Source organism: Acomys minous, assembly GCF_964271855.1.
Source record: "Acomys minous genome assembly, chromosome: 12".
Classification (NCBI taxonomy): domain Eukaryota; kingdom Metazoa; phylum Chordata; class Mammalia; order Rodentia; family Muridae; genus Acomys; species Acomys minous.
Window position 1 is genome coordinate 11,724,570 of NC_140493.1, and position 25,634 is coordinate 11,750,203.

General features: G+C 42.2%; 1 protein-coding gene across 1 annotated transcript in view; it reads left to right on the plus strand.

The window, feature by feature from the left end:
• The window catches only part of SLC2A13 (solute carrier family 2 member 13), a 289,570-nt gene that overhangs the window by 207,673 nt on the left and 56,263 nt on the right, over positions 1-25,634 (plus strand). The window contains exons 5-6 of the mRNA XM_084748255.1: positions 6,012-6,175; positions 13,795-13,915. Coding sequence (XP_084604381.1) covers positions 6,012-6,175; positions 13,795-13,915 — 285 coding nt within the window. The remainder of the gene's footprint in view (positions 1-6,011; positions 6,176-13,794; positions 13,916-25,634) is intronic.

Genomic DNA, 25,634 nt, shown 5'->3' on the forward strand with positions numbered 1-25,634 from the left:
CTTTGCCTTTGTATCTTGCATCTGTATTTTACAAAGGAGTATATAAAATATTTTTCAAAGTTTTAGGTTTTGTTTAAAAAATTATACCTTGATTAAAACATTTTTTCCTCTTAAAGCTGTTGATTTACTTTTCATAGATGTCCCTCTTATTTTATTTCAACAGGAAATACTTCTCAGTCAAGAGAAAAATCTCTCTGTCTCTCTCTCTCTCTTTGTCTCTCTCTCTCTCTCTCTCTCTCTCTCTCTCTCTCTCTCTCTCTCTCTCCCTCTCTCGTTGCTGTTGTTCATGTCTTTGCTTTAGGAAGAGTTCATTTGCTTTCAATTTGCATTTTAGCATCTTATTTTATAGTCCAGGCTGTCTTCTCAAATGCTGGCATTATTATCAAGGCATTTTAAATTGTGTTTTCAGTATATACACTCTTGTGTATGACATATAAACATAGACAGACTTTTTAGAAGCTAATGGAAGATCCCAAAAAATGAAACTTGCCTGTGCATTTTCTAAGACTTATAATTGATCAGCTGTTCTCTAATTTGGTCTTCTCATTAGCCAGATCACCTTCCGGCCCAAACCAGCTGCTACTGGTAGAAGCTGGTACAGCCAAGTTTGGTGCCATATTAACATATTTGTGACAAAATTCTGCAGTTAATTTGGCCAACTTAAGACAGCCCTCATTGCCAGCAATAGCACATTCCATGTGTTTTAGACTTATGACAGTAATATTTTCATAGTTTTTTGCTATGAGAATTTGTTTTTTTGTTTTATAAGCTTTCATGTTCGGTTCTGTCTCAGCGGCTGACTCCTAGGGCTAACTAACTCCCTGTGACAGGCTTCAGCTTCTTTTGTTCTTTTACCAGTCGTCCACACCGACTAGAGCAAGTGTCTTGGGCCGTTATCTTCTTTTACTTTGTTTTTGAGGTTATCATATAATTACAACATTTCTCTCTTCCCTTTTCTCTCTCCAAGCCCTCCCACATGCCCCTCCCTGCTCTCCTTCAAATTCATGGTCTCCTTTTTTTCCCCATTAATTGTTATTGCACGCCTATATGTGTTTACATATACATTTATATTCCTAAATATAACCTGCTCACTGAGCTTCTATCTTTTTCAGTTATAAGAACTCTTAATTATTTTGAGCCGGGCGTGGTGGCGCACGCCTTTAATCCCAGCACTCGGGAGGCAGAGGCAGGTGGATCGCTGTGAGTTCGAGGCCAGCCTGGTCTACAAAGTGAGTCCAGGATGGCCAAGGCTACACAGAGAAACCCTGTCTCGAAAAACAAAAAAAAAAAAAAAAAAAAAAAAGAACTCTTAATTATTTTGATAGTTTATGTTAACTAAACCTAAGTAAAAAAAAAATTAATATATCTGTTTATTCTGCACGATTGATAAAGAAAAAGCTGTAGCCTCTGGAAGGGAAAGAATGGAGTTTTAAAAGTTCTTAAGTGCTTTGTGCACATGTGTGTTCAACATATAAATTACGTTAAACACGTGACCACTTATCCATATTCTTTCACTGCTTCTTAAAAGTTGTTTTTTTTGTTTGTTTGTTTGTTTTGTTTTGTTTTGTTTAGACTATTTTGCCTGCTATTTAAAAGTCAAGTTTGGAAGGCACATGCCACTCCTAAGACAGCAGCAGCGCATGTACAGACTCCACCTTATCCATCTGTAAAGCCTCTTTACAAAGCCAGGAATGAGTCTTCTGTGGACACAGGCAGTCCTAGGGTTTCTCCTTCCGGGGGGGGGGGGGGGGGGGGAGGGGAGGGTCAGGGGATGGCACCTGTGAGATGACTGAGGGATGCACTTGGAGGGAGCATTTAAAGAAGAAGATGCTTTATCTGACTCGCATTAGGAAATAACTTTGAAGTGGGTCCTGCTTCAAGTCTAAATGGGACTCCCTTCTCTGTTCCTGTCTTCTCACAGGAAGGAGGTTCCTACCCTTTGCTCCCACGTTAACCGGAGGCCTAGGCCCTTGAAAGCTCAAACTATTGCATGAAGGTTTAGAAGGTAGTACGCCTACTGAGTGGTAGCCAGCCGCATAAAACGGTGACTGACACAAGAACAGAGTGACATTGTTTTCAGGAATGTGGATGCAACTATGCTTGGTCATATTAAGCAAATTTAAGCCAGTCTCCTAGAAACAAGAAAACTGCATTTCCCTCTCATTCCTGTTCCTAGATAAATATGTCATCATAATACACAGATAATAAAATCATGTGTGGATTTTCTTTCTTTCTTTTTTTTTTTTTTAAAGAAAATCAACACAGTTCATTTATATAATCTGCCTTTAAAAAAGAAAAAGAATATTAAGGGAGAAGTGATGTTTTACTGTGAGGAGTGTGTAACTACCTTCCACGTATAAATAAATGCCTTTGCTTAGAGAAAATAAATAAATAAATAAAATAAAATCATGTGTGTATATGTAGCATGGAAGAAGTGGAACTGTCCAGAAGAGCACAAGGAATGAATAGGAGGGGCCGAGAGAAAGCAGCGATGTCCTGGGGAGTGTTCACAGAGCACTCAGCACCTTTGTATAAACATGTCCTCAGAGGACCTCCTATGGCATATAATGAAAGCACACTAATGCAAACAAAAATAGTTACCTTTTCAAAGTTGCCTCATGTCTTCATTCATGAAAATATTGGTATTGCACACACTAAAACTTTAATTATGGCCTGTGTTTCTTAGAGAGGACTTTTTTTTTTTTAATTAGCCAGCCAGTCTGCATATTTTTTATTGGTGAGTGGAAGCCATTTGAATTTTAAGTTGTAACTGAGAAAGTCTGCTAATTTTTTGTAAGTCTGTGAGTTCTCTGCACTAGATGGCTACACTACCCTTTGTTTATGCTGTTAGTCTCCTGACATTAGTGACTTCTAGTTCACTTTCTTATCTCTCCTTTTTTTCATCTAGTCCTCTTGTGATTTTTTTCTCTTCTCTCTGCTCCTGTGATCAGAACTTTCTTTTTTCCTACTTGTTCTTTAGTGTCTTACTGACATTACTCTCCGGGTCCTGATTGATTTCCTTACTCAGCTGCTTGTTTGAGGCCATTGGTCCCTTTTTGGTCAATTTTGAGCTCTTAATCTGGCTTTTTAGCCATTTCTGCATCAACAGGTGAGGTGTTATAGGTTCTGGAGGACCCAAGTTGCCAGTAACACTCTAGATGAGATGTCTGCTCCTTCCCCCGTGCCAGAGAACCACATCCCGTCATGTGATCACATAGCTGAAGCTGAGAGCAGCCATGCTTTCTTCTTGGCCCTTCTGTGTGTACTTTACAGCTGTCCTACTGCTGCCCTCCTAGGTTTCTGATGTTCATTATTTTTCTTTCCTGCAATAGAGTCTTTCTTTCTTGATACCTTTGTTTCAGCAGGTCAGACAAACACAGTTTCTAGCCTGTCAATTTACCCAAAAGTCTCTCGGGCAGTCTACTCATAGAACAAGTGTCTTTTTGAGATTTCTCTTCTAGTTCCATTTGCTTTTTTTTCATTGCCTGTAAGACAGAACCCAACTACAGTAGCTTTCAGGAATTGCCCACTTGGGGGAGTGAGGGCGCCTGAGAAGGATCTGGGCAGCCCGTGTTTATATCCCCCTTGCTTTCAGCCTACACTAAGTACTAGGGTTCCAGATGAAACATTTCTGTCCTTTGTGTGTTTTGGTCTCTCTGCCTTCACTGCCATCCCAGATTGCCGTGCCTTCTGGAAAAGCCCTGTGATCCTTCATGGCTCCCCAACCATTAAATTTCATGCATAAGCACGGCACGCTACACATTAAATGAAAATGTTCTTTGTTGTCATAATGAAAGAAAACCCCACAGGTTCCATCTTACCAATGAAAGCTCAGGAGCCAGATGGGATGCTGGGGTGAAAACTTGCCAGCTTAGAGAGGCAGAAAAAGCCCCCAGCTGACCTTCCTACTCAGCTCAATATTCCAAAAGGAAAAGCCAAAAGCCAAAGAGCCTGCTGGCTCAGCTGACAGCCCAGGAGGAAAAAGCCAAGAAGTAAAAGCCAAAAAGCTAAAGAGCTCCTTCTTCTCCATGCAATCTTAAATACCCTTCTCTCAGAACCCCTCCTTTCTACTTAATCCCTGTCAGCTGGTTTCTTTCTCCACCTCCTGACCTAGGGTTAACTTTATTAAACCTGTGTACAGAAAGCTGTTAAATGGCTGAGCCACACCATGATCACCTGTTTACAATAAGCAGAAAGCTCTTGGATTAAAGGTGTGTGTTAGCGCTGAACCACACCAAACAAGAAGGAGGCTTTTTTGCAGTTCACAGTCTCAGGGATCATAATGGGATCAAAGATCCTGCAACTTTTCTTCTGTTCTGTATTCCACATAGTAAAATAAAGCAGCTTGTTTCGGTTTTATTCTCTAATACCAGCCTGCTCTCTTGAGGACATCATTACACAATCCATAAATAAATATTTAGCAAATGCAGACTAGCTTTGCCTATACAGTACGCTGAAGTGATAACATCCGGACTTGAGTTTTTAACTCTCAGGACAGTGTCTGATTGCACGTCGCCCCTAAAGCTCTAGTCAAACCATGGTTTTGCACCTAAATAACATTCTATTTTAGATAAACTCAAACAACTTAGTTTAACACTGCTCTCTTTTGCATTCCCTAAATTAACTCTGGCAATTTTGCCAGTTTTGCAGTAAAAAAAAAAATTAGAATATCAAAAAAGCCTTGTTTCACTTTCCATGGCTCCATTTTAGGAGAATGGTTTTGTTCAATGTGTCAGCTTTCATTGCTAGAATATCGAGACGGCCCTGGCATCTGGGTAGCATAGCCAGGACCAAGCATCACACATTTGAGTTTTCCTGACTAGTTCTGCCTTGTTAGATTCATTTTCTTCTGCAGATGATACAAACACCCTTGCTGTACAGACCTCTGTAACAATATGTGCAGCAAAACTTGAAAATTGGTCTTAAAAACTTTTTTTTTTTTAAAAAATCACCATTTGGGTGTGATGAATTGCCTTCACAGATTTTTTTTTTCATCACTTTATCCTCTGAAAACATTCACAGTTTTCATGGTAGGAGTTATTCCTCTGGGGATTTGTGGTTTTATAACAGCTGTCATCATTCAAAATCTTCAAATGGCTTATGTAATTGTTAGTGTGATCAGTAAAATATACCTTTCATGTTGCACAGTAATTTATGGATTCAGATTGCTATTTTTAAAAAGAAAAATACTCTGTTGGGATGAATGCGCTGTAATGCTGTTAATAATTCATGTAGGAACCTTGTCTTCATTAATTTAAAAACTAGCAAACAAACCATTGATAAATGAAAGAAACATATTTAAGACATATTTTTATTTTGAAATACGTAAGTATTGATAAATATCTAGAAGCTACAGTTTTTTTTTAACTATGAAAATAACAGGTTTGATTTCACATACTGCTTAAACACCAACTGTCAAGTGTAGAATGACTCAAAGCTAGGCAGAGCCATAGTTCAGAGTGTGTTGTTGGTGTTTGAATTCTTCCAATGGAAAAGTATCTCATGAGAAAACTGTTGTCTCTTTGAATTCAGGTAAACAAGAAAATTAGTTCATGCTGGAGACTTAACCTCACAGATGAACACAATCTCCCAGAAACCACCAAACCATTCTTTTGGGCGTAAGTCAACGCCTCATCTTGTACAAAGCCTTGACACACCCTTCTCCTGCACTTCTTTACAGAGATCCTTTACGTTTTCCACCCCCGCCAGGGCCACATTATATCAGTCTCTTTATTCATAGGCTTAGAGCTACTCCTCAATGGTTTTAGTGAGCCTGGTGGCTGCTACAGTGTCAGAGGTGGGACATTTCATCTTGGAAGCACTCAGCCTTCTCCCTCTCAAGTACCTGTGCCTGAGAACGGTTCCTTCATTGTGAGCCTTTAAAGTGCTTACACGAAGTCTTACAACAATGCTGTTAGCCTTTTTTTTTTCAGGTGGCTGCATCTTTCTGTCTGATTGACACTTTCCTTGACTAACTACCAACAACAATCTTCTCTGTTCTTTGCTTGCAGGTACTACAGTGCAACCATCCTGCAGATGTCCGGCGTGGAGGATGACAGACTTGCAATATGGCTGGCCTCAGTTACGGCTTTCACCAACTTCATTTTCACTCTAGTGGGAGTCTGGCTTGTCGAGAAAGTGGGTCGCAGGAAGCTTACCTTTGGTAGTTTGGCAGGTAGGTGCCTGGATGTATATAATCCTGCTTCTAAAAAAAAAAAAAAAAAAAAAACCTTCTAGTAGTGACAATGAATTTCCCAAAAGATAACAGCAGCTTCTGAGAGTGAGTTTTAAGGCAAACAGCACAAAACTAGAAAGATCGACAGAAAGCAAACAAATAACGGTAAGATCTTTCAACTAGTTCGGGAGTAAGTGGCTAGAACTAGGCTGTGACCGGAAAGGAATTGTAAGGACACATTTACCGAGGATGTGTTTCTGTCAGCAGTCGGAGAGCTGCTCAGAGAAGCAGAAGTGAAGAGCTCAGCCACAGTTTTTGCTGTCCCTGTTCTGAAAAGCTTGCCATTTATGCCCTTACTTTGCAACATTGTATTTTTAATTTTGATATAGCATGGAGGCAAATATTAGAAAATTCCTTCACAAAGCAAGGAAAGAGTTTTTGAAACACGCCTAAATTCCAGGCAGAAACCTGATGGGTAAAGCAAAATAAGGGAAGAACACAAGTGTTTTTGTATTAAGATTTCACCTACTGTTTCTCTGTAAAGGGCTCTGTAAAGGGACCCACCTGTAACATTGTCTTTACATGGCTAAACCAGGTACTTTTTTTTTTCTTTCAAATGTACAAACACATTTGGCTGTATTCCCATAGCAACCTTATATTTGGAGTAAAATGTGTGTTTTACACTCAAACATAAGGCTTTTAGAGTACCAGTAACTCAATTCTATTAAAACAAAATTATATCTAAAACAAAATTTCATCTAAAAAAAAACTGCTTTAGCACTGACTACAGTTTTTGGTGAGAAAATGCATTCTGATTTCCAAACTCAGTTACTGGGAGTCCAATCCTTCCTTCCTGGACAAAGTGGCATGCTCCCACTCCTGTTCTGACCCTGGAAGTGGCGTTTACCTCAGGCGTTGGCACTGAAGCAAAGGTGAGCCATTGACTAGGGCTCCCGGAGATACTTAGGAGCCCCAAGTTAAGTGAGGACAAGTGAGGGGCAGGAGAAGGTTTTAAAGCAGGCATTTGTAAAGCTGGTGAAGGTGTTCAGCCTAGAGAAAAGGTGCAAGAAAAAGACAGCAGCTGTGTTAATCTAGCAGATAATAGACACCAGGTGAACCTAAATAAGTCTCTTTTTTTTTTTTTTTTTTTTTTTTTTTTTTTTTTTTTGAGACAGACAGACAGGGCCTCCCACTGAACCTGGAGCTCACAGAGCGGCTAGCACAGTCGGCAGGAAACATGACTGGCACTCTTGTCTCCAATTATTCTTGGATTTCCAACATAAATGTAAATGTATGTTTTCCTCCCATACCCCAGCTTCTGAAATATTGACTCTGAGGCTTAAATATATTTACAAAAGCCTAGGCCATTATAGCTAGGCATGGTCCCTGACCTGCTCATAACTAATGTCCTGTTTATTCTGTTCTTAGTTCTGCCACATGGTTGGTTACCTCTGCTCAGTTTCATACATCCATCTTCTTCAGAATCTCAGGGCAAAATCCTTACACCTTGCTCTGTCCCAGAATCCTTTCTTCCTCCCAGAACTCCCACCTATTTCCTGCCTCAGCTATAGGTCAACGCTGTTTTATTGATAGGTGATGATTCCGTACATTGCACAGGGATTCCTTGTACACCTGAGTTTTTATGTGGGCACTGTCAACTGAACTCAAGTCCTCAAGCTTGCACAGAAAGCTCTTTACACCATCTCTTAGTGTTGGCAAGAACCCCAGGGGTCAACAAATCCAATTTCTATCCCACATCCTGAGTTTGTTTTTAGCACTGCTCTCCCAATGATAATCTATCCTTTCAAACTAATGAGACTTTCCAATTCACTGACTATGCCTATATACTCACACTCTCTCACACACACACACACACACACACACACACACACACACACACTCACAGACACACACATACATACACACACACACACACACACACACACACACACACACACCAGTAATTGTTTTGGGTTGGACTTCATTGTACATTCACTTTTAATAGTGTTATAATATTATACTATAATAGTGAATTGGTGTTAATGAACTGTGCTTATAGATTCTCTAGGTGTTGGATGACTAGAACCTATAGAGTTGATAAATATAATGAAGGGATTTTTTTTTTTAGTTTAGCTTCTGTTACATGTGGTTGGTAATTCAACAGTGGCCTTCTCACCCTGGAGAGGCTGAGAACTTCTCAGCCCAGGAGGCTGGATGACTCAGCTGTCTCAGTCTGGCACTGAAGGCTTGAAGGATTGCTGCATAGCTGCTGATCTTCAGTCCACTGTTGAAAGCCAAAGAAAGTGTGTTCAGATAGCAGCAGCAGCAGCAGCAGCAACAACAGGGTAGATGCACTCACTAGCAAGGAGAAAAGACAGGCAGACAAAAACAACTCTTTTCATTACTTGGACCATGTGTATCTGGGCTACCACTGGAAGGCAATGTGTCTTTCTCCCTCAGGTAACTTACCTACAAATACCTTTATAGGCCTGCCCAAGCTGTGTCTCTGCGATTCCCAGATCTGATCAAATGGAAAGCCATGATTAGCCCATCATAAATAATTTGGATAGTTTTTATAATAATTCCTTTAAAATTACTGAAAAAAATATTTAATCCTAGACAAAGAAATATAGAATGTGTGTTCCATAAGTATTTTAAGTGAGGAACACTGTGTAGTTTTCAGATTTTTTTTTAGTATTTTACTGACTTGTTTAGAGAACTGAAACTCTTTTGTTATTGTTGTTGTGCTTTGGGTTTATGGGGTTTTTTTTGTTTTTTGTTTTGTTTGTTTATGTTTGTTTGTTTGTTTGTTTTTGAGACAGGGTTTCTCTGTGTAGCCTTGGCTGTCCTGGACTCATTTTGTAGATCAGGCCGGCCTCGAACTCACAGAGGTCCACCTGCTTCTGCCTCCCCAAGTGCTGAGATTAAAGGCGTGCGCCACTATATCCAGCTATATCCAGCTGCTGCTTCTTCTTCTCTTCCTCCTCCTCCTCCTCCTCCTCCTCCTCCTTCTCCTCCTTCTTTTAAACAAACTTTTAAACAATTTCTTCTTTCCATGAATAGTGAAAGGATTCTATCTTTTAAAAAAAGATATTGGTGCTAAGTCTTAGGAAACAACAGACACTATGGTTTTTTTCACCGTGTATTTTATAATGTAATATTCAGGAAGATGCCTCTTGATGGGCTATAGCACTCATCATAGACCAGGCTATGTATCTGAAAGTGTGGGTCCTTGCATCCTGACTCAGCCTCTAAAGAGTAAGTCTGCAGCACATGCAACTTCCCCTGGTAGAATTCAGGCATGTGTATGAGAGCTGAGAGCTGGAAAAGAAAAATTACTTCTACTGAGCACTTACTCATAAGCCAAACTCTGTACCAATTAATTTATGTAACTTATTACACTAGATATTTTTCAGAATGATATTTATTAAACATACTTTAATTTCTATGGAGAATATATTTATTAGGAGAGTTTTACCAAAATTCCAAAATCTACCAAAATCTCTTGGTTAAGAGAAATGTTTATTGTAACAGGGCCCCAACCTTAGCACAACTGACTCCATGATGGAAGTGCCATTCGGGCTGTAAAACTGAGCAAGTAGACAGTATCACCTGCCAACACTAAAACAAAGAATCAATCCAGTAAAGTCCATAGTTCTGGGAATATCTCAAAATGTACTAACCTTGCTTTTAGACTTCTCTGGTTCTGATTCTGGTTAACTGTTCTTTTTAACTGAAGCATGCCAACCTAGGACATGGTTTTTGTGTTTAAACGCTCACCTGAGAAAGGCTCAGGGCTATGCCGGAATCCCAAATACCCAGTGTAGTCAATGGCCAGCTAATAATGACTTTCTATTGGCTTAAACCTAAGTCTGAGCAGTCGTCTCTGAATAACTCACAACGTTTCTCTTAATAAGTAAAAAATAAAGCTGGGTGAGGTGGTGCAGGACTGTAATCCCAGCACTCAGGGAGGCAGAAGCAGGAGGATCTCTGTGAGTTCAAGGCCAGCCTGGTCTATGAAATGAGTCCAGGACACCCAAGGCTACACAGAGAAACCCTGTCTTGAAAAACCAAAAGCAAACAAACAAAAAGTAAAGGACATCTGGGAGAGAAGGGAAACCAATGGGGGAGGGGGCATCTCTGAGACAAGCCAGAGACCTGTAATGTGGTAGGTTCCCAGAAGGATATGGGGGTGACCCTAGCAGTAGGGGACATGGAGACTGAAGTGACCATCTCGTATACCTAGGCAGGACTTCCAGTAGAGTGAGGAGAGCACCAACCCACACACAAAACCGTTGATCCACGATTTACCCTGCCAACAAGGTGAGCCGGGAAGAAGATAGAACAGAGAGTGAGGGACGAGCCGAACAATTACTGAGCCAACTTGAGACTCACCCATGAGAGAGCGCCAACCCCTGATACTATTAATGATACTCTGCCATGCTTTCAGGCAGGAGCCTAGCATTAGTATCCTCTGAGAGCCCCTCCCTCGCTCAGCCGTGGATCGAAACAGATGCAGAGACACACAACCAAACATTAGGCTGTGATCAGGGAGTCCTGTGGAAGAGTTAGGGGATGGGTAGAGGAACCTGGAGGAAGATAAAAACTCCACAAGAAGACTAACACAGTCAACTAACCACCAACCAAAGAGCTTGCATTGACTGGACCTAGGTCCCCTACACACATGTAGCTGAGGAGTTTCTCAGTCCTCATGAGGTGCCCCAACAATTAGAGCAGGGGCTATCTCTGACATGGACTCTGTCACCTGCTTTTGTATCCCTTCCCCCTAGCTGGGCTGCCTTGTTGGGCTTTACTAGAAGAGGATGCACTTAGTCCTGATGCCAGTTGATGTGCTTGTGTGGGGTGAGTTGGTGGGGGGAAGGCTCCCCTTTTATGAGAAGAAGGGAGGTAAGGGGGAAGATGGTAAGAGGGCAGGACCAAGAGGAGAGGAGAGAGGGGCTGTGATAGGGATGTAAAGTGAATAAATACATTTTGAAAAGAAAAATAAAGAACGTTCCAAACCCTTCTGTCCTCAGACATAATGAGCTTCAGATTCCACAGCGGCAAGGAATCTGTTGACAAAAGATATGGCAATGCAGAATACCAACTAGTCCTAATGACATGGGGAATTCAGGGAGTTTCATGACACAACAGAACGAAACAGATTAATGGACTAGGTGGTTTTCAAATTTAGAGCACAAACAGAATCATTTAAAGAGCTATTCTCCTTGGGTAGTTTATCTTGATGCAATGGCTTTTGGTCTTATCTGGGCAACATGGTCATCAGTGGATCTCACACCCAGACCCCATCTTCCAAAAGTATGGCTATGAGGTCAGGGTGCATCCAAGAATTCCCTCCAGCTGGAAACCAAGACACACAAATTTCCCTCATGCAGTGAATGGAAAGGTATAACACTGACTGTTATACGTTTATTTCCTTCAGAAGTGGGTTAAGGTAAAAATCGCTGTGGCTTTCGGCGTCTGCTGGTCCAGAACCTTTAGCCTTTGAGGTTCAGAGCGCCCAGGTGATGTATGAACTCTAGCCATTGAGAGGTCACTGTGTCCAGGATGACATAGTCTGTGCATTTTTCACATTTTAAGAGGCAGACACTTTAGGTACCCTGTTCTCTTTGCCCATTCCCTGGCCGAGGATAATTCCATATCTTGGCCTGAGCGCTGAAATTTGAGAGTCTTAACACACTTTCATCTTGATCAAAAATATCCCACATTGGAAGGAAAAAAGCAACCATCTGCCTAAGCAATACCTCCTGAGACAAAGATGTGTGTATATTTTAAATATATATATTTTAAACATTGCATATTTGAAGATGTGTTGGAGCTACTGTCATGGAACTAATAGGAATATATGACAATTTCTAATAAGTGTATAATAAATTTTGGTGGATGCTGATTCTTTAACAAGTTTAAGAAGGAAGGTGCCATCTTTCCTTCTCATCTTAAAATATCAAAATTTCCTGGTGAAACTCTTTATTCAGCTAATAGCAATGAGCTATGAAAGTAGCTGAGAGGAGGGGGCCAGGGCTGGAGAGATGGCTCAGAGGTTAAGAGCACTGTCTGTTCTTCCAAAGGTCCTGAGTTCAATTCTCAGCAACCATATGGTGGCTCATAACCATCTTTAGTGAGATCTGGTGCCCTCTTCTGGCCTGCTGGCTCACATGAAGGCAGAATACTGTATAAATAATAAATACATCTTTAAAAAAAAAAAGAAAGAAAGAAAGAAAGTAACCAAGGAAGATACCTGTGTAATCATGATCTTTGGTTGACAAATTAACAAGAAAAGTCATGTTGTATTTTGAGTTTTTTGTTTTGTTGAGAGAAATTAAAAAAAAAAAAAGCTATCTCTTTTTTGTGTTCAAAGTCTAATAACCTTGTGAGGAATGTAAATTCTAAGATTTTTGCTAGTTGCTTTGTAACTACTGTGGTTTGTAACTACAGTCTGACGGTAGACCTGTGGTCATCCTTTATCCACCCCTGTTCCCCCAACACCACCCTTCGCCTTTTCTCTCTTGTTTGGAAGCTGCCAGTTCTCTGCTGTGTATAGAAAGTGTACAGAAAGTCACGTTTCTATACATTCCAAAGCATTGTGAAAGATCTTCTAGACAGATAGTAGCATGTAAAATTCAAAACCTCTATGTATGTTTTCACTAAGACCCTTTTAAAGAGGACAAAATTAACTTGGGGAAGGCCATGTGCTCTGCCCAGAATCAGAGTTGGGCAGCACCAGAGGTCACCTCAACCCAGCTACTTCTCTACTGACACATGATCTCACAGGGTTCCCATTTTACTTATTCCTTTAATGGTACTTTTGGTTGTATCCTGAATTACTTGCTTGTCGTATCAGTAAAAGTCTCTAGTACCACATATATCTCATCTCTGAGCTCCATACTGTAAACATACTGTCCCGGGTCAGTTGTTCAGCTAACACAGAATCTCTTTCTGTTACACATTTTACATATCCTCACAATTCTGTGCCTGGAACAGAAATTGAAAAGTGTGTGGGTGTTTGGGGGGGTGCGCACGCACACTTGCACACGGGTTCTCTCTTGCACTCCTGCACACGTGTGCATGCACACACATTTGGGTGTTACCAGGGCCTTGTGCTAGACAGGTTTTGTACCTATAAATGGTGTCCCCAGCACATGGCTTTTTGAGACGGGATCTTGCATTATAGCATGGGGTGGCATGGATTTGTGATCCCCTTGACTCTGCCCTCCAAGCACTAGAATTGCACGTACATCCTACCAGACCTGGGGAAATTTGCTCTTTTCCATGATCATGAAGGTTATTTTCATAGACTGATTATTTTATTTTATTTTATTTGGTTTTGGTTTTAGTGCTTATTGTTTTGTTCTTAGAAAATCATTACCAACTCATTCTAACAACTGGATTTGCTTTGAATTCTGCTTTCTTTGAGTCTCAAAATGGGTGTTTGCTAGTGAGTTCTTCTGACCATTAGCTTACATAGTAAAACATCATTTTACCCAGGGAACATAAATCAAGGAGTTTTATTCAGACCTAGGATGTCACACCAAGTCTGTGTTAAAATAATGCTCTCAAGCTCTTCAGTAAAACTCTTTTTGTTTTCTCTTGTTTTTTAGGTACCACAGTAGCACTTATTATTCTTGCCTTGGGATTTCTGCTCTCAGCTCAGGTTTCACCACGGGTCACTTTCAGACCGATGGCTCCTTCAGGTCAAAATGCCACCTGCACAGGATACAGGTGAGATTTTTATTATGTTTCCTCTTCTTGATCCAATTATGGTTTTTTTTCTTTTAACATTTCTAAAACTTAGAGGAATAGAAAAGCCCTGTGTTTGCAGGCTCGTTATCTGAAGAGATTGTGACAGGAAAAGTGGGCAGGAACTATCAAGTATGAAAACCGTAATCTTCAAAGACAGAATGTGAAAAACTAAACAAAACTGAGAAATTTGACACAATTTTTTGCGATGTTTTTCTAAAAACTAAGATTGCGGATTAAAAGTCCATCAATCACAGAGCAAAGGCACTTTAGCTCATTGCCTGCTGGCATCTGTATTGTAGGCAGAGTGAGTAACGTCTGGCAGCTGTTGGACTTGGCCTACTGCACATGTTCACTGGGCATGTGCGCATTACCAAGCTTCATTGCTTGCACCCCTGTCTTCAAGTGGAACAACAAGCTCCCCCAGCACTGCAACTCTTCCAGGGGACTGGGAGGAGGAAGTGAAGGTGAAAGGAAACAAAATGTCTCAATGTCCAAGCATGGCCTTCGATCTTCTTAAGTCTAACGGTGTGAACATTGTGTGGCAGGCAGACTGAAGAAAGCGCAGGTGGATTAGTGAAGGAATGCTTGGACGTTTCCTAAGGAGTGTTTCCCTCAAACCCTGGCTGGTTGAGTGTTTGTAGTGTAGCCTTAATAGACACACACTAGCATCTCCAGATCTTTAGCCACAGGTATTCCCTAAAACATACAGTTCCAGAATCTCAAAGCTCCTATGAACTATGTTTTTATGGTATGCATTACTGATGCACTTGAGAGTATCTATGGAATATCTATGCAGTGAAGACCTATGAGGTTATAGTAAAGATGAATTAGCATGTAGAGACTGCCTAGAACCTTGCTTGCATGTGTAAGTTCTCAGCTTCTGATATAATTAATAAAACCCGTAACAGTAGGGAAGATTGGAATGGTGGGGCTGGCTCAGAGGAAGCTAGCTTTGGGGGTGGGGTGTGTGAACTGAGCCTGGAAAGACAGGTGGAGTAAGGCCATCAAGAGCAGTGCGGCTGTGATGACCACGCATGTGGTCAGGAACTAGGTAAAAGCCTAGCCACGGGCCAGTGAGAGTACAACAGAGTAAGATGAGGCGTTGAGAAGGCCAGGTCGTCCACAATGTCAGAGGTTCTCGTTCTTCGGCCCAAGAACCCGAGCATTCGTTCGTGGAGATATGCTAAGCAGAGGAATGACTCACCCCAAATTCCCATTGTATTCCGTCTCTCCGGGTGTGTGAGTTCACAAACACCATGCATTGGTATAGGACGGCTAGCTGTTAACAGATGTCCGTGAGTGAGAGAGAGTTGCCTGGGCTGTGCAGGTAGCATTGGAGATTTAGAAAATGAGATCAATTATCAACATATTCAAGAGAAAAAAATCAATAGGAATTAAAAATAAGTTAACCAAGGACAATACAAGTAGTAAACATTGAACCCCTACACTGATCTAGCCAATGGACAGGACATTCTCCACAGTTATGTGGAGAGCGGGGACTGACTCTGACATGAACTCTAGTGCCCCATATTTGATGACCTCCCCTTGGTAGGGAGGCCTGATGGCACTCAAAGAAAGAATAAGCAGGCTACCAAGATGAGACTTGATAGCCTATGACCATATAGTGGGGGAAGAGGTCCCCCTCGGTCTTAGACCTAGGGGAGGGGAATAGGGTGAAAGTGGGAGGGAGGGAGGAATGAGAGGATACAAGTGATGGGATAACAATTTAGTTGTAATCTGAATAAATTAAAATTTTTAAAAAGTTACGGAAAACCAGGAGCAAAAAGGGAAAGGAATCCTCCAAGAATTTGAAGTGTCTGTCTGAGGAGCCAGGTAGAAGGCACTGTGCACGTGAGGTGCAGTAACTGAATGAGGCAGGGTGATATGTTGTTGTGGGCAGATTGAACTGTAGGAGGACACTGCCGAGGCGTGTAGGAATACAGGTGTGTGACAGCACAGGGCTTGGGAGGATAAGGCAGTGATAAGCGATGAGTCGGCTTCAAAGATGTGGATACGGTGATACCTGGTTCGCAGCTAAGAACTTTCCTGACTACCCTTGTGATGTCACTGTAGTTCACTGACCAAATGGACCGTGCTTTCTCATCATCCTTTGTGTTCTATCCTCAGCATTGAGTCACAGATACCCAAGGTGGACAGAGTGTTTAATAAAACTTAACTTAAACGCCCCTTCATTTAAGGAAACAGAAGTCCACATACATCATAGCCTCTCCCCAAAGCTCTCTGGCTGACTGCTTATTCTTTAGGGGTCTCCTGAGGAGTTCCCATGTCGGGGTCCCTTTGTGACACAACACGGCTTGCAGCCATTGCTTTTTCTAGTACCTTCAGGCCCTGTCTTCTTGCCTTAGACCAGGAAGGCAGTTTGTCAGTGAAGACTACCCAAAGAGTTGGAGAATGTCACTGAACCAGTGACAGCACCTTACCTCTGCAGCACATTCCTTACTGCCCTCGGTGCCCTCTGTCAGTCAAGATTCAGCAGAGGGGTGTTCCTCCGGCCCACTGCACTTTTCTCTTTACTGCTTCCCAGTGAGAACCCTAATCTAGAATCATAACTAGAAGTGTTCGAAGCCGCAGGGAAGAGGGGCAGAGTTTATAAACACTCCACACTAGGTTTCTAGGTTTTCCCTTAAATGCCGACTTCCTTTCTTGCCTCTCCCCTTCCCTAATGCCACCAATATTAGATCAGCTCTCTACCTGTGTCTACAGAGGTTGCCTTTACTGATTTCCTCTCAAATCAACCTGGATTCATCTTTATCCTTGATGGTAGGAGGCAATATGCCTTGAGGTTAGTGATCATAAAACTGCAGTAGACTGTGTGTGTGTGTGTGTGTGTGTGTGTGTGTGTGTGTGTGTGTGTGTGTGTGTGTGTGCTGGCTAAAATAAGCATATATGGTAGTTGGAAAAGGGAGGAACACAAGAATACAAAGACGCTTAAATGGCTCCTTCTGCACAGCAAGTTCACTCTGCGTCTTCTTCTGTCAATGACATTCTCAGTCATCTAAACTAAGAAACAGTGATTTCACCTGCTCACACCCCCCACCCCGGGGGAAGTGTTGGGAAGCAGTGTTCCCCCTTCATTCTCCATCTCTCCCAGTGGTCACTTCAAGAAATAATAATTCTATACTTAACTACTCTCATCTCTTCTCCTTCCTAGCCACGCAGGATCATCCTCCATCGGTGGCACAGCAGCACAGCATTATATACTGTCAGGTTCAACCATAGTTTTTATGCAGCATTACGTCATAGGAGGCACCTCCGCTCTTCGCCTCGTTACAAAGTAGTATTTCCGATTGCATGAAATTTCCTACGGCATCACAAAGGGAATGAATATATTCAGTTTGTTACCAAGCATATGTGCCGCAGTATATGAGGAATCAAACCTGCTTCATACATGCTAGGCAAGTTCTCCCCCACTGAGCTACATCATCAGCCCGGCCTCACTTCCTTCTTTCTTTCCTTCCTTCCTTCCTAATTTTATTTTGATCTAGTTTCTTGCTAAAGATGCCTAGGTCAGCCTCAAACCAGCAGGACTTACCTAAGCCTCTGGCTTATGGGCCTGTACTACTATATCCAGCTTAAAATCCATCCTTTCATGAACTTGCTATATAATGACATTCATACCTCATTTTTAACATATGAAAAGGCAGAGGTAGATGCAGCTACTCCAACAGCAACGTTCTAGCATCTTAGCGAATGCCAGTGCTATCTGGAGATTTCTATATTTACTGCCATGGGACGTGATGATATTGGATTGCTGTTACTGACAGTAGTGTATTGCCTACATTCGTAATTGAAGGAGATGCTTGATTTTAATAAAAGGTTAATGAAATAGAGATTTCTTTCATCAAATTTGTGGGTCCCATGTGAATGTTATAGCTCACAGCAGTGAGCCTGATCTAATTCTTCCAAGGCGGTTGGGGCTTTCTCAGACTGACACAGCAGAGAAGGCCGAAGAGTATGAGGGCACTCTGGGCGAAGGCAGGAGATCCATTTTCCTCAAGAAATTAGGCTAGATTAGACTCCGATGTTGCTAGGGAACAAGATCTGCAGGAAACAGAAGGAAATGAAGGGTCTTGGGTACCAAAGCAAGGATGGGTGGAGAAGGAGGAAGGTATCCCACAGCATCAGTCAGAGATTACCGTTACCTTGGAGCTCTGTAGGAGGTCTCTGCCTGACTCTGGGTGTGAATTGGGAGATGTCCAGCAGCCCCAGAGAGCCCAAACAAGGCTGAGGTTTATTTATGTTGGTGAGTGTGAGGACAGTATCTCTTTGGAGATGTTCAGGGTAGGTTGCTTAAATGTTAAGTGCAGAGGTTTAGAAGGAGGCATCTGGCTACTTTGTAATGGCTGCATGTCCTAGCAACCCATCAAGGGAGGTGGAGGGGCCAAATTTCTAAGTAGGCTTTGATTTTAAAATAATATTAATTTCTGTGAATTAAGTCCTTTCGCAGGAATGATTCCACAATTCTTAGGAGGAAGATATTATATTCTTTTATTGTCTGGGAGGACTACAAAGGCTGAGAGGGAGTTTGTGTGACTTGCTGAAAGCCACATGGCTCATTTGCTCTACCCAGTGCCCTCCTTTAGTCAAAGGGCCTTTCTCTGACTACCTGACAAGTCTATTGAAGCTCTGTGAGTTACAGAGAGATGCTTAGATCAGCCATCCATGGAACAACAGAAGGAGCATCTATCTAGAAACTATATAGAGACACTAGGACTTTATTAAGACTCTCCTTTGAAACGGGCATGCCAAATGATGGCAGTCATTAAACCAGAGATGACCCAGTGATCCAGCTACAGAATGTGCCACTTAATTGAACTAATATTAAAAATCCTTTAGGATATTCAGTAGTGAAGTTCATTTTGTAACAGAGATGAAATTCTGGTCTCATGCACAGATTAATAAACAAATTAAAATCACTTCCAAAACTTTACTATCATAGCAATGTTGATTTGGGGGGTGGGGATAAGGGTTCCTGATTCCAAGAGAATCTGCCATAAAAACAAATTGATTTGTGCCCCAGTGGAACCATGTGGCATGGTGCTTGTTTTAGGCCGGGCGTGGTGGCGCACACCTTTAACCCCAGCACTTGGGAGGCAGAGGCAAGTGGATCGCTGTGAGTTCGAGGCCAACCTGGTCTACAAAGTGAGTCCAGGACATCCAAGGCTACACAGAGAAACCCTGTTTCAAAAAACAACAACAAAAACAAAAACAAAAAACCAAATTGATACCTTAGAGCTTTGTCAGAATTTGAAATGGCTGTCTTTATATTCCTAGATTTTTGTTCCTATCATTTTGAAATTTTTATATATGGGTATGTTTGCACGTATTTGCATGTACCATGTGTCTGTGTGGTGTCCATGGAGGCCGGAAGAAGATGTCCCCAGGACCTGGAACTGTGATGGCAGGAAGTGAACCTGAGCGCGCTTAGAAGGCCACGTGCCTTACCCTGCCCAGAACTGAGTTCTCGGTGACCAGGCTGGACCTGCCTCTATCCAGCACCCAGTCCTATCAGTCACTGCCCACTGAATGAGTTCAGTCTCATGTGCCTCTCCTAGGAGAGGGGCCAGAGAGGGACCAATAGCCCTTGAGAAAGGGACAATAATTTAGAGATTAAAAAAAAAACCTATTTGGGTATATTTTAACCTATCCAGTGAACCTGAGATTCTTTTTCTCAGAAGCATTTTTGGAAGTAGTCCATTTGGAACTAGTTTAATTTTATGAGTTGAGTTGATTTTTGTTTGCATATATTCGGTTCAGAAAACCTTTCCCCTCCGCCCCCCGCCCCTGTCTGTGTTAAACAGCATTTTTAATTTATTTAGTAAAGAGATTGATATTAATGTGATAAAATAGTGATCCCCATTTAGTGTTGTCAAATATGAAGGATACTAGCATATTTGCTAAATGTCCTATTTTCTGTAACTGGGGAGACTTGACAATTGCCACTCACTCAACTCACAGTCTGTGCGCTTAGAGGCTTCACTAAGAAGTTGCTCCATTTACCAGGCTCCGTTCTGTTGCCTGGTACATGATACTGACACTGGCCATGTACAAGTGTTCTGCCAGCTGTGAGGGGAAAAGACACACAGTTATAGTCACTCCCATCAGTTTCATTTTTAAATCTTTATTTGCATAGTAGACCCATATGAAAGTCTCATAGTTTTAAAAATATTTGGTAGTATCTAGCATGTCATGATATAATTAGAAATGGGCAAAAAAAAATATTTTAAGCATTTGTAAAATTGCTATTTTACAAATGTTATCTAGTTTACAAATATTATCTAGTATTAAGTGGGTTATCATGCTCACCAGTACAGTGGGGGGAAATGATTCATTTATATTTTATATATAAAAAGAGAAATAGTATCTTTTATTGGCCAGATGTTCTGAATTGCCTCGGATCCTTTTTTCTAACTAAATCACACAGTTTTGTCAACTTAGAAAAGGAAAAGAACATTGTGTGCATGCAGTATGTGCAGGTGCCTAGGCAGTTGCAGATGGGGAGTGGCCATTGTAAGCTTTCATGCATGTACAACATATTCAATGGTGATAATGTGTGCAGTGGATGGCTAGGATTCACATTTGAATAAGATGTTTGTATAAGGCTAAGCACTGTGAAGGAAAGGAACCGATGGTAAATTCAGACTAAAAGCAGGACATGGCCTCCCCAACATGTGCATCAGCAGACTCACTTTAAAATGCCATGTCAGGATGGGACCTGTGGTCATATGGTGGGGGTGGAGTGGGGGGAAGGAGGTCCCCTTCTGTCAGAGGTCTAGGAGTGGGGACTAGGGCAGAAGAGGGAGGGAGGGTGGGAACAAGAAGATACAAGGGAGGGGATAACATCAGGGATAACATCTTAATACATTATAAATAATACTTTAAATTTTTTAAAAAATTTAAATGCCATGTCTGGCCTCCTCCTGCCCATCAGAACTGCATTAACACTTTTTCCTACAGGGACACCAAAGGCAGGAGCTCAGGAGCCTGGTCCCAAGTCCCTAAGGAAGGCTGTCTGAGTTCACATCACATTGGAAAATAAGTTTCAAAGTGATAATCTAGACTGGGAAGGCCTGAGGGAAAATTCCAGAGCCTGGCAGGTTGCTGGTGCCCATGCTCCTGGCAGTGGCCCTGAGAAGAAGCAATGGGCAGACAGGCAGGATGAGTTGGGCCGATCCAACCGGAGCAAGGACTTTGGCGTTTTTACAGTACAGGCATGGAAAACTATGATCAATTTTAATTAGAACAGGAGCCTGGTCAGGTGACGACATAGGCAGAGTGGAATGTGACCATGTAAAAGTGGCATTTCCTGGCACAGTCATGGGAAGGGATATTGGACAGTGTGAAGACAGGAAAGGACAGCACACAGTAACGTAAGACTAGAAACGGGGAAACCGTGTCTAGGAACACTCAGAGCATTTTTAAGAAACTCAATATTCTTTAGGATTTTTTTTTTTAGGAAATTGTATAACAGATGAAAAAGTAAGATGAAGAGAGAAACATGCTTCAGTTTCACTGTGGGGGATGCCGGCCATCTTGGCCATCTCCTGAGGACCATGTAGTAGAGTGGGGTGCTTTTCTTTATGATGCTGCTGTCTGTGGTGCTAGCTTGTACAACTGTGATTTTTCTTTTCTAATGAGTTCCTTCTTACACAGTTGCAATGGAAGAAGTCTCCCGGTAGCCATGCCATGGCAGGGAAATAAAACTGGGGTATCTGATATTTAAAGCTGGCCCTGCAGAGGGACACCAGACAGCACAGGGCTCCTGCTTGGTTTATTCCAACTCATCTGCTCCAGGCCATGGGGAGTTGGCAGTGGAGCCATGAAGTAAGAAAGATTTGAAGGAATGGCAAAGGGGGGGACAGTGATTACTGTACGGTGTGAGGCCTAAGGTCATGGTTAGGGCCGAATGAGCATATTGTAGCCGCCCATGCAAGGCATGCTACATCCCGCATCCCAGCAGCCTGGTTTCTGAGCTGAGATCTTGTTAGGGAGGCAGGTTTTAGACCAGCCACTGATCTTGCTGCTGCATCTCGATGGTTTAATGAGACACATTTAAGAAGCCAGACGATTTTCTACAGAGTCAAAGTCATCGACTTCTGAGTAGAAATTAAGAACGTTCTGAATTAGCCCATGTCAATGTTTTAAGGATTTTTCTAAGAGGCGATACATTGAGCTACACCATGCCTTTATTGGGTTACTGAGTGACAACAGGCCACCTTTAATCTCCCCTGCTTGCTAGACATGAAACTGGGGCCTTTATTTCTCACTTCTTTAGCTGGAAATATTTGGACTTCTTAGAACCAGATTTGTTCTAAATATATAATTCCACTGAAAAAAGCATATTTGCTTCTCAGAAGGAGCACATGACTGCTGCCTGTTTTCTAGTTCCATTGGTTTCTTCGTTCTACCTCCAGTTCCCCAGCACTTCCCACAGTTGAACAGGAGGCTCTCTGCTCTGCTCTGAGCACCCCAGCACTTCCCACAGCAGTGCATGCTCTGTCTGCATTCAGTTCCCAGCACCTTCCACAGTGCTGCATGCTCTGTCTGCATTCAGTTCCCAGCACTTCCTACAGTAGTGCATGCTCTGTCTGCATTCAGTTCCCCAGAACTTCCCATGACTGAGCATGGTCTCAGGTGTTACACAGTCTCAAAACCAGGACTGCAAGTTTTCCCATCACACTTGTATAGCATAAAATCTCTCTAAGTAGTGCTATTAGCTCTTCTATATTTTAGTGCTATAATTTAAAGCAAGTCCTCTCTCTCTCTCTCTCTCTCTCTCTCTCTCTCTCTCTCTCTCTCTCTGTTTCCCTCTTCCCCCCCCCAGTGTGTGTGTGTGTGTGTGTGTGTGTGTATGTGTGTGTGTGTGTGTGTGTGTGTGTATGTGCATGCCCATGCATGTGTAGTTCTGCCATGTAGACTTGGAGGAAATTGCCTTCGTAGTTCCTTTCAGAAAATGAATTATAAATATTAATAACCTCCTTGTTTATTTTTACTGCTATTTGCCTGTTCAAAACAGCTTTTGCCTCTGGCAATTTAAAAAGACGCTGCAGCTTGTCCTTTGACAGTTAGTTAGTTAGTTAGCTTCTTTTTTAGTTCATGACCCAGGCATTCGCCTTCAGCCACTCATCCCTCACAATTATTTTTCAGAATAGGCTAAAAGTCCACCACAATGCCAGAGTTACAACGCTGCCCTGCCCCCCAGGAAGCCAGCCCGCACTGGCCTAAATGCTGCTGTGCAAGTAACAGAAGCTATGAGCAGGGTCTTACTCCTTGAGACCTGACAGTTGTGAACAGGTTGGTCAAAGTATCATGCCCGGAGGTGTGTCAGGGCAAAGCGAAGCAAAGGACTGGTTTCAAGAGATTTTTACACAAATGGGAAGGAACTGAGATTCCTTTCATTCAGCAATTCTTTCACAAAGAGTAGTACTTTTATAAATTTCTTGTTAATTAATTTTCTTTTAAGCATATACGATTTCTTGGACTGGTGAGATGGCACAGTGCATACAATTTTGACAGTTTATGTTCAATCCTGAGATACCATGCTGAAGGAGGAAACTGATTCCCAAAAGTTGTATTTTATTTCCCACATGCCCTATACACACATGCATGCAAATCATCATCGTTATCATCATCATCATCATCATCATCATCATCATCACTTAAATAAAGAAAAAAGAAACTGTACACTTTCTTAGTGGTAGGTCACAACTATAGTTTTTGCACTTGAGATCAACATTTGAGCAGATCCCTATAGGACCCTATAGGATGGTGAGAAGGTGCACATGAGGGCCCAGTGAAACCACCAAGCAGGACCACTCTCGTTAGTTAGGAAGGTTTATCTGGGGAGATTCAAACTGTCAAGGCTAACTCTTGGGGTATGCTGCGGCAGGAGCAAGCCTATAGGCTGGGAGTTGGAGTAGTGGGAAGGGCTTTGCTGTCCAGAGCAGCCTGGGAACTAGCTCCAGTGGGCTGATCTGTGGTTATAGGTTTGTTTGAGTTAAAAGGGAGCTAGATGCCTTTTGCCATAGGCAGTTGGCTACAGTAGGGGACAGAGAAGCGAAGTAATTGCTATTCCTGACAAACAGAAACCACTTCACAAGGTGTCTGAGGAATGCTAAGCATAAGCTTTTGTTTATCTGTTAGCAGTCCTTCTGTTTACCCAGAGTCCACCCTGTGCTCAGCCCACACTGTCATTTATGACACTGTCACCACAACGCTACCATTTTAGGGCCAGTTTTGGACCTAACAGCATTCTACTCTCACATTTTAAGGAGTGGAGATTTTTCGAGTTAAATCATACATTTGTCTTAGTTGAACTATGCATGGATCCTTTGGAGTCATGTGTTCAGAGCTCCCTCCTCATCAAATATTTTGAGGGGCAGGCAGGTTCAACACCTGCACACATTCACACACATGAAAAGCAACCTACACTTGGCAAATTCCTACAGGCCTTGATCTTGTGTTTCAGTGAGAGATTGTATATAGGAATCTTTAGGAAAGAACGGCTCCTTCTAGCTGTGCTCTTAGTTAATGACATTTGTTAAAGCCACAGTTATGAGATATGTTTTTGGTAAAAAGGCCATTTGGCCGATCTCCATGGTATGTAATATTTACTGTTAACTTCAGAATGTCAAGTGAGTGTTAGGCATATTGTGTGTATTTAGGACAACTTTTCATAAAATAATTTATGTGGTTGGAAAGCAAAGAAATCTAGGTCAAGCATGGCGGCATGCTGGGGGAGTTTGTCTCGCCTCTAAAGGCCTGAAGGCTCCATGTTGAGGTAGGGACTGACAATATTGATTCTACCCAGCATCCTTCTCCTGGGACAGTAGGAGCCCAGTGCTCTTCAGTGTTTGCCTTCCTTCCATTGAGAGCACCCTGGAGCATCGCGTGCAGTATCAAGAGGACTTTTCCTTTAATACAGGAACAAGGAAGACTCCCCATAAAGCGTGGGCTGTGCTCCAGGGAGAAGAAGAGCCATTATAACAGTCATGGTGATGGCCAGAGGGGAGAGACACAGAGGTCTTGTCCTCAGATGCAGGGGGCTCCTTGTTTTCAGAACCTGGAGGAAAAAGAAGTGAGGACAGGCCTGGCTTTGCTCCTGTCAGAGCTCAAAGCTGATGAAGTTCACACTTAAGATCTTCGGTTTTCCCTGGGAAGGAAGCTGTCTGAGAGAAAAGGCAGTATTCTTTCTTACCTGTCTCAAAGGTAAACAGCACCAGCAAAAGCCAAACCTTCCGGGAGTCCTTACAATTCTCCCTAGTCCTAGATAGGACTGAAGCCAAAATCAGGGAAAGGTTGGCAGCAGGCTGCTACCCTGGAAACAAATCTGACTTGTAAACAATGCAGGCGTCTTGGCCTTTAGTTAAGTGAGCCACAGGGCCATTTCAACTTGTAGGTCTGGGAAACACCATCCTTTATGTCTTTGGAGTCTTTGCGTGTCTCTCAGACATCTGTCTCTGATGGCCTGTTTCTCCCCTGATACTCCATAAAATAATTACTTTTGCATAATGAGAATTATTAACTTTGTACTCATTGGCCTTTTAACAACAGAATAACACATTCGCTGTAATGTCCTTTTTCTCTGATGAATTTCTCTTATGACCTAGTTCACATCCTGCCTTTAAGCTGATGTCTAACTTGTGAATCCTCCTCTACCTTTTCAGCGTCAGTTAAG